Raw genomic sequence first — 9,377 nt, 5'->3', positions numbered from 1 at the left:
GTTTATGCTGAGGATGACTCTCCAACCGTTTGCATCCAGACCTGAAGGGCCGGCTCCTCCTCGAGTCTTCAGTGCCTTTTTCCACACCATTTCTCCTCTTATTTTCTCGAACAGGACAGCATTTGGTGGGATATAGTCACCCTGGAAACCTACTACTACTACTACTACTTTTTCAAAAACGTGGCCTCCAGCTTACCCCAATAGCCACACCTTCACCGCCATTTTATTACCTTAAAATTAATTATCCTAATACAAAAGTAGCTATCCTAGCTGTGTTGAGTTAGTTGAGCCACAGACCTAAGGAGAGAGAAGGACAGCCTACATCTCAACCAAGCTGCAATGTAACTTCTGGGCTGCTGCTTCTGTTCAGATAACATCTCGGCCAGTCTTGCATAGAAACATCTTGCAATTGATCCCATCCCGCCAAAAGTTGTGGACACCAGAGGAATGAAGCCGCCTTGATCAACATTCTGAATTCTTTCCCATAACGCCCTGTTCTTGTCATTCTCGTTCCCCTTGTGTGCAGCATCGAGAGCTAGGTTACGGTGGCATGCGGCCATGGTGTCGAAAATCCTTATGTCAAAGAAGGGTCGCTGTCCCCACGTCCAGAATCCTCGAGCACTGACGGGCTTCGTTGGATGTGTTTCGAGTCCTGTGACGGAGGTTCTCACCTTCCACTGAAAGGAGGGGCGGTTCCACCATGACGGTGTGGCAGATTTCCCTCAGTAGATTTGCTGTTAGATCCCTTACTTCGTCATGCCTCATGCATACGAAAAACCCTTTCTTGCACGCCATGGCGAGGTCGATGTCATAAGATGAGCCGCACACGCATTGGGAGGGCAAACCTTCTACTTGCCTACCGTACCTTAGGGCAAGGGCATCTGTGAATTCTTGTTTATTAAGGATGAAGCCTTTATCGCTTATTGGTAACGTTGTTAACCATTTTCAGGCGCCCACCTCCTGCTCTATAGCTACTTTTCTTTTCACGTTCTCTGGCACTTGTTGCAACAGTTGTTGCAGTTTATCACTTTGGGCGTGCTGCCGCTCTGTCGTAATGGACCGTCGATTCTTGTTTAATATTGTTGGTATCCACCTGACTTGCTGCATTCTGATCTATTATGTGCTCAGTGAGAGCTACCGTGAGCTTGACAGAGTTCTGATGTTCTGTACGGGTAAGCTCCACTAGAATAGTCAATCCCATTCCTCCTTGTCTCGGTGGTAGTGCAAAGAGAGACCTTTCTGCTGGGGTTAAGTAATGGTTTTTCACTAGTGTTGGGCTAAAAGCGACATTGATGGCTTCTTCCAGGGGGCGGAGGAGGGGTCCGACATCAGGGATAGTGCGCATCAGGTAATTCCAGCAATGCTTGACTCCATGGGTGAATGCCGCAACCGCTTCATGTGGCTCTGTTTTAGCAATCTCAGACAGAGCTTGGATTTCCTTAACCCACTCTTTCACCTTTCCCGTTACGTACTCGGTCTTGAAGTCTTTCGTGCCAATTACCGCACCAAGAGTTATTTGGCCATCCTTTGTTATTTTGACCTCTACTACCACTACTACTACTACTACTACTACCACCTCATCTTCAAGAACTTTCCAATAAAAATCTTTTCCCCCTAAAAAAAAAAAGATCAAGTTTTATCCACTTATCAATTTTATATTCGTTTTTACTCCACTTCAAAGGCTAATTGTTGCCTCCTGCCGTCCGCCCTTCAGTGGGTAACAACACGAGGTCTGTCAACAGCCAGGCGGCCAAGAGGTGCCGTAGACTTCTACCCAGGTGTTAAGATGGCCTTCTTACTCCCCGATAAGCTAGTTTCAATATTCTCCATTAAGCTGCTTCCTTACTTGCCATCAAGTTGGCCTCCTGACTCTGCTAAGCTGGATTCCTTACTTTGTTAAGCTGGCCTTCTTCCTCTGCGTTCAACCTTGCCTCAATATTCTCCATTAAGCTGTTTCTTTACTCCACATTAAGCGGGGATCCTTTCTTCCTGTTAAGCAAGTAAGTATCCAACTTCCACTAAGCTGAGTTTGTAAGGAGTGTATGTCGGCGTAAGCTGAGTTTGCAATGAAGAGTCGGTGGCGTGAGCAGGTCGGGGGCATGGGAAGATAAAGCCTCAGGGAACCAATTAGTCGAACAGGAAAGACGATCACGGTAAAGAACTACATAACGGGATAAAGTCTTACACACAACAGGATATAGTTTTGACTGTATCCTTATACAGGAAGATCTAATGAATAAAATAACGCATAAAGGTCAATCCCAACCATATTACTATTTACTTTGTGTATCAGTGCACGTGGACAATGGCGCAACATATTGAAGAAGTGAGGAAACATTCTTGCTTATATAAGAACATAAGAACATAAGAAAATAAGGAGTCTGCAATAGGCCGGTTGGCCTGTGCATGGTAGCTCCTGTCGAGAGTTACTACCACTCTCTATCGTCCATGAATCTATCTAGCCTCCTTTTGAAACTTTCCAGAGTTCCCGCACTTACTACAAAGTTGCTAGGGAACGCAAGTTAAGTTTCTTTAACCTATCCTGATATGGAAGGTTTCTAAGTCCCGGAATCATTTTTGTCATTCTTCGCTGCACCGACTCTAGTGAATTTGTATCCATTCTATACTAGGAGCACCAGAACTGAACCGCATAATCGAGGTGCGGCCTCACTAGCGCAAGATATAGTTGCAATAAGACCTCTGCACTCTTGTTACTTACACTTCTAGATATAAAACCCAATACTCTGTTTGCCTTATTTCGAACATTAACACACTGTTTTCTAGGCCGTAGGTCCGGGCTTACACGTACCCCTAGGTCGACTTCTCTAGGTTGATGTTGTTAAGGCTGTATGACATGACTTCAGATAATTACAGAGACGTGTTCGTATCTTGTTTCTTGATATCCTTTTCAATTATTAATAGAACTTCACTAAACTGAGCGAGGGGCAATGTGACATATTGTCAAAATTTCTTCATCAACTGAAAACTTGTACACAAGATGATGGTATTCACCAAAGTTTGGTCTTTTCACATATGTTTTATGTACCCACTTCTAATGTCTTTTCTTAGACATTCCTAGAGTCAGTAGTAAGATTTCCTCCTCTTCCTCATAAAACCACTGTGCACAACTTCCACCTCAACTGATGCAACGATAATGGGAGTGTCTCTCGAAATACATGGCATTCATATTATCCGGTGTGAACACTCACAAAGTAAGCACAGCGACCGAAAATCAGCTTCGTAACTAGTATAGCATCCGGTGTGAAACGACCTTAACACACCAGATAAAATACTATTAAAAACACTAGAAACGTTATATCAAACCTATATATACTAAGTCCATTATATGGTAAGAGGATCTGTTTTTAAGTTTTTATCGGCATTTTTTTCCAGATTCACTATTTTCCTGTAATTTATTTTTATGCCTTTGGTGATGTTAAATTAAAGCTCTCCGGTTAAGGTTAAGGTCAAGGCCCTGTATTGTGGCGCCCATTCTCTGAAGTTACCCAAGTAGATGAATTTTCAATCGTTCACTTGCGGAAAATATTACGTTTGAGAGAGAGAGAAGAGATACATATGTATAGATACATATTCGGTATAGTCGTGAATACACAACTATATCGTACGATGTTCAATGTCTTGGGATAAATATTTATATAAAAGTATATTTAACACAGAGATGACTAAGAAGGTTGCCATTGGTAGTAAATAAAGTGCACTCTTATTTTGCCAATTGAATATTCAGATATAACAATAGGAACTGTCAACTCTCGTACACACTACTCTTCTGCAGCCACTTAGAGATGAACCTCGAGTGAAGTGGAAACAGAAACTCCAGGTGACTGTCACATAAATAATGTCTAATACGGAGCAAGTTGAAGAGTAAGAATCATCTTTAGAGAGGAGTGACTGGTGAGGTGTGGCGAGTGGTAGTCGTGGAGCACCGCCTGGAGGAGGATAGTGAGAAACGACCGCAAGGCGATAACGTTACTGGGAGCAACATAAACAACACCATCATTGCAATATTTATTTATTAACATTTTCAAGGGAATGTGAAGATTCAGGTCAACATGAACACATATACACAGACCGCGGAGGCTCGTCAACACCAAGCCGTGGAGGTGTAGATGTTGTGATGGTCACCTCAACTATTGTCATCGAATTCTCCATGATGAGATTACTGGAGACATTTGTGTAATCAATCAAAGGTTCGATGTCATTACATTGTGAGCCATACATCACGACCTCCACGACAGGAGTTCTACGACACCTGGAACACGGCGTAGGAGACAGCTGGACCCTGACTTAGTGGCTTAGTCGACGCGGTAGGAGACAGCGTGGTTTGGGGTGTTGATCACACGGAGCATCTCAGCGTCAAGTGGGGTAGCAGTAGAGGGGGCGGCGTAGGTGGTGATGGCGGGGATACCGGCGGCGTAGGAGGTGATGGCAGGGATGCCGGCTGCGTAGTTGATGGCGTTGATGCCGGTGGCGTAGTTGATGGCGGGGATTCCGGCGGCGTAGTTGATGGAGGGGATGCTGGCGGCGTGGTTGATGGCGGGGATGCCAGCGGCGTAAGGAGTGATGGCGGAGCCAAAGATGGCGGGGTTGGCGTAGTTCAGGGGAGCAGAGAACCCATAAGAGAAGCGCATGTTAGGGTAGGGGGTGAGGTGAGTGGTTGCTGCCGGGACAGACCGTTTCGCACGGGTATCGGGGGCAGCAGCGGAGGCTGCTGCGGCTTCATCATAAGCACTCTTGAAGGCGACCTTGGCGGCGGCGACTTCAGCGGTGTCCTTGACTGGCTCGGGGAGGGGACCTGGGGCAGCCAGGGCAGCAGCCTCTGGGACTTCTGGTGCCACGGGCAGGTTGGTGCCGGACACACGGAAGCCAAGGGCATCGGCCACATAGTGCTGGGTCTGCACCTTGCCGTCACTGTCTATGTAGTTGTGAGATCCACGGACGATGCCGAAGGCGTCACGGGTCTCAGCGCGGGAAGAAGGACCGCCAGCGAAGCCGAAGGAGTACTGACCAAATTCGTCTTGAGAGTGGTGTTGGGTCTGGATGGGCATCACAGGGGCGAAAGGGGCCATGTTGTAGGCGATGGGTGTGGGAGTCCCAGACTTCAGGGTGATAGGTGTTGCTGCTCGTAGGAGACCCGGATAGGCGCCATACATGCCTGGGTAGCCAATCAGCTGCCCACTGCTGCAGGCCGCCACAGCCGCGATGCACACTACAGTCTGTAGAGGTAAAGAGAGAGCACATGTACTTAAAAACTCCTACAGCCGTGAGATACAACGACACAAAGTTGAATTCTCAATGTTTCTTAGGTTTAAATGTCTTCATAATTGGAAGTTGAGAAAGCTTCTAACTGTCTCACTTAAGTTTTAAACAAACAAGATGGCAGTCATGATAACTTTGAGTATTTAACGAGATATAGAGTACATGCACATACATGTATGCGCGGTTATTTTCCTCTGTAAACAGGACCAAATTAAAGTAAATAATTATATTTGTTTCTTATTTAATTATAGAATTGTTCAATTATTCTAAGGCAATGAATTGTATAGCTCTCGATGTAGGAACTCATTACTGTACTCGCCTTTCAGAGTTTTCAACGTTGATTTCTTTTTTCACCAAACTACGGTTAAGAGAACATAACTTTAGTGTATGGACTGTGTACTGTACTTGTACCTGACCCTGCGCTTGTGCTACTGTGAGTTAACTTTTGTATATCGATTCTACACTTTGGTATATTACTGAATGAACAATACGATCCTAATTCTACAACTAAAACTTTCACTTCTACTTTCTGACTAATCTATGTGACTGTGACTGTATTAGGCGCTGTACTCACCAGAGGGTTCATGTTGAGGGCAGGAGAGGAGCTGTCTGCCAGAGTGTGGTGGCGGCGAGGGTTTTATACTACTGCTCAAGGTCTGGTATGGGCAGGGCGGGGTCGACACATCCTAACGGACCATTTTCATCTGCCCCTTGCCCCCCCCCCTCCCCCGCCACTCATTCCTGGGGTAGGAGACAAGGAAAACATAAGTAGGAGACACGTAGACCACGAGTAGGAGACATGGAGATCATGAGTAGCAAATATAGAGCTCACGAGCAGGAGGCCATGAGACCATGAGTAGGAGGTATGGAGGCCATGATTTAGTGATTTACTCCAGGGGTAGGACACAGGGAGACAGATGATTTCTATAAGAGGAGTCATGGGGAGGGGGTGGAGGGATGTCGCCTGAGGCTGCTCAGCACTTCATTCTGTCTGGGGAAGATGTTTATTATTATTATTATTATCATTATTATTATTATTATTATTATTATTGTTATTATTATTATTATTATTATTATTATTATTATTATTATTATTATTATTATTATTATTATTATTATTATTATTATTATTATTATTATTATTATTATTATTATTATTATTATTATTATTATTACTACTACTACTACTACTACTACTACTACTACTTTTTTTAAATGTGGCCTCCAGCCTCCCCGAATAGCCACACCTACGCCACCATTTTATTACCTTAATATTAAGTATCCTAATACATAAGTAGCTATCCTAGCTGTGTTGAATTAGTTGAGCTACAGGTCTATGCGGCATTCAGTAACTGTAGCCTCATAATCAATATCTGCAGCTGTTGTCGGCTTTGGGGCAGAAGCTCTCGTTCCTCTGAGGCAGAGCAAAGCCGCCCAAAGGAGAGAGAAAGACAGTCGACATCTCATCCAGGCTGTAACATAACTTCTGTGCTGCTGCTTCTGTTCGGAGATCACCTCCACGAGTCTGGCGTAGAAACATCTTGCACTTGGTCACATCCCCCCAGAGGTTGTGATCACTAGAGGAGTGAAGCTGCCTTGATCAACGTTTTGAATTCTCTCCCCGTATGCCCTTATCTTGTCGTTCTCGTTCCTACTGTGTGCAGCACCAAGAGCTAAGTTACGATGACATGCGGCCATGGGATAAAAAATCCTGATGTCGAAGAAGGCTCGCTGTCCCCGCGTCCAGAATCTTCTCGCACTGACGTCACCACGGGCTTCGTTGGATGTGTTTGAAGTCCTGTGTTGGAAGATCTCACCGTCCAATGGAAGAAGGGTCAGTTCAACCATGACATCACGGCAGATTTCCTTCAACATATTTGCTGTGAGATCCCTTACTTCGTCATGCCTCATGCAAATGAAGCCTCCTTTCTTGCATACCATGGCGTGATCGACGTCGTAGGTAGAGCCACATATGCATTGGGAGGGCAACCCTTCTACTAGCCAACCGTACCTTAGAGCATTGGTATCTGTAAATTCTTGTTTATTGAGACTGAAACCATTTGCCCTTATCGGTAACATAGTTAACCAGTTCGAGGCGACCACCTCCTGCGCTGTAGCTATTTTTTTTTCAAATTCTTTGGTACCTGCAGCAACAGTTGCTGCAGCTTATCACTTTGGCTGTGCTGTCGTTCTGTCGTAATGGACCTACGAATCTTGTTTACTTCACTGGTATCCACTTCCCCTGTTGCGTTCTGGGCTATTATGTGGTCCGTGAGGGCTGCCGTGAGCTTAACTATGAATTTTGATGTTCGGTGGCAGCAATCTCCTCTGGATTGGTTAGTCCCATTCCTCCCAGTCTTGATGGAAGTGCAAGGAGTGATCTTTCTGCTGGGGTTAAGAGGGGGTGTCTCACTAATTTGGGAATGAAATTGACACTGATAGCTTCTTCCAGAGGGTGGAGGAGGGGTCCGATATCAGGGATAGTACGCATCAGGTAGGTCCAGCGATGCTTGACTAAATGGGTGAATGCCGCAAAAGCCGCATGTGGCTCTGTATTAGCAATCTCAGACAGAGCTTGGATTTCCCTAACCCACTCATTCACCTTTCCCGCTACGTACTCGGTCTTGAAGTCCATAGAGCCAATTACTGCGCCTAGATGTCTTTGGCCATCCTTTGTTATTTTGACCTCACTTCCTCCAAACACCTCCATTGCCCGTTCATAATGTTCTGGCTTCACAATGAGGAAGGACTTGCTGGCGTTTGGGTAGTACCCTATTTGTGGACCTCGCAATGTTACCAAGTCCCACCACTTTTTGATGTCCTACACTTTTCCTCCTCCTGTAAGGTCATCAGCGTACGCCACTTGTTTGATCTCAGTTGTTTCAAATTTTATTTCGTGTTGGAGCACTGATAGGCCTATTGCGTACATTGCCGTTGCAACAGGGTCCCCCTGTGTTGTTCCCTCGGTTGACTGGAAGATGGTATCACCTCTTGGAGCCTTATTGTTTACTATATAGAGGTCTGATGGATTCCTATATGAGTTTTCAACATACATTGCAAAGCTTGGACACTTGATCTTGATGTTGTGCAGTGCGGCCTTGCGGTTAAGTATGTTGAATGCGTTTGAAGCATCCACCAGGAGAACGGCCTCACAATCACCCTGCTCAAATATCAATCTCATGGCGTGAATGGCGGCTTCCCCGCCAGCCTGGTGGCCAGCACACACTTACAGGTTCCCTGCTGCTGCCCTGACATCATCCTTTACCACCTCCAGTATGCATTTTCCGATGATCCGCCTCAGCACTTCCCCCACCCCCATAGGCCTACATCCTGGATTCTTATCCAAGGGAATAAGGCGGCAGGCCGTCAGAGCATGGAGGTGATGGCAGCAAGAGGATGCCAGCTTTCTTGCAAGGACGGCAATGGCAGTGCAGAGATCACTTGCTACAGGGCCAAACTTGTTTATGCTGAGGATGACTCTCCAACCGTTTGCATCCAGACCTGAAGGGCCGGCTCCTCCTCGAGTCTTCAGTGCCTTTTTCCACACCATTTCTCCTCTTATTTTCTCGAACAGGACAGCATTTGGTGGGATATAGTCACCCTGGAAACCTACTACTACTACTACTACTTTTTCAAAAACGTGGCCTCCAGCTTACCCCAATAGCCACACCTTCACCGCCATTTTATTACCTTAAAATTAATTATCCTAATACAAAAGTAGCTATCCTAGCTGTGTTGAGTTAGTTGAGCCACAGACCTAAGGAGAGAGAAGGACAGCCTGCATCTCAACCAAGCTGCAATGTAACTTCTGGGCTGCTGCTTCTGTTCAGATAACATCTCGGCCAGTCTTGCATAGAAACATCTTGCAATTGATCCCATCCCGCCAAAAGTTGTGGACACCAGAGGAATGAAGCCGCCTTGATCAACATTCTGAATTCTTTCCCATAACGCCCTGTTTTTGTCATTCTCGTTCCCCTTGTGTGCAGCATCGAGAGCTAGGTTACGGTGGCATGCGGCCATGGTGTCGAAAATCCTTATGTCAAAGAAGGGTCGCTGTCCCCACGTCCAGAATCCTCGAGCACTGACGGGCTTCGTTGGAT

General features: G+C 45.8%; 1 protein-coding gene across 1 annotated transcript; it reads right to left on the bottom strand.

The window, feature by feature from the left end:
- Positions 1 to 4,014: 4,014 nt before the first annotated feature.
- Positions 4,015 to 5,909, bottom strand: LOC121871976 (cuticle protein 16.5-like). The gene is made up of 2 exons (XM_042374598.1): positions 5,852 to 5,909; positions 4,015 to 5,234 (listed from the first exon to the last, which is right to left on the bottom strand). The coding sequence occupies exons 1-2, from the start codon at positions 5,861 to 5,863 to the stop codon at positions 4,314 to 4,316; spliced, it is 933 nt and encodes a 310-aa protein (XP_042230532.1). The 5' UTR covers positions 5,864 to 5,909; the 3' UTR covers positions 4,015 to 4,313.
- Between the last annotated feature and the right edge of the window lie 3,468 nt (positions 5,910 to 9,377).

This window comes from Homarus americanus, unplaced genomic scaffold (genome assembly GCF_018991925.1).
Source record: "Homarus americanus isolate GMGI-L3 unplaced genomic scaffold, GMGI_Hamer_2.0 scaffold51476, whole genome shotgun sequence".
NCBI classification, from domain to species: domain Eukaryota; kingdom Metazoa; phylum Arthropoda; class Malacostraca; order Decapoda; family Nephropidae; genus Homarus; species Homarus americanus.
This window is presented reverse-complemented; position numbering and strand designations above follow the sequence as displayed.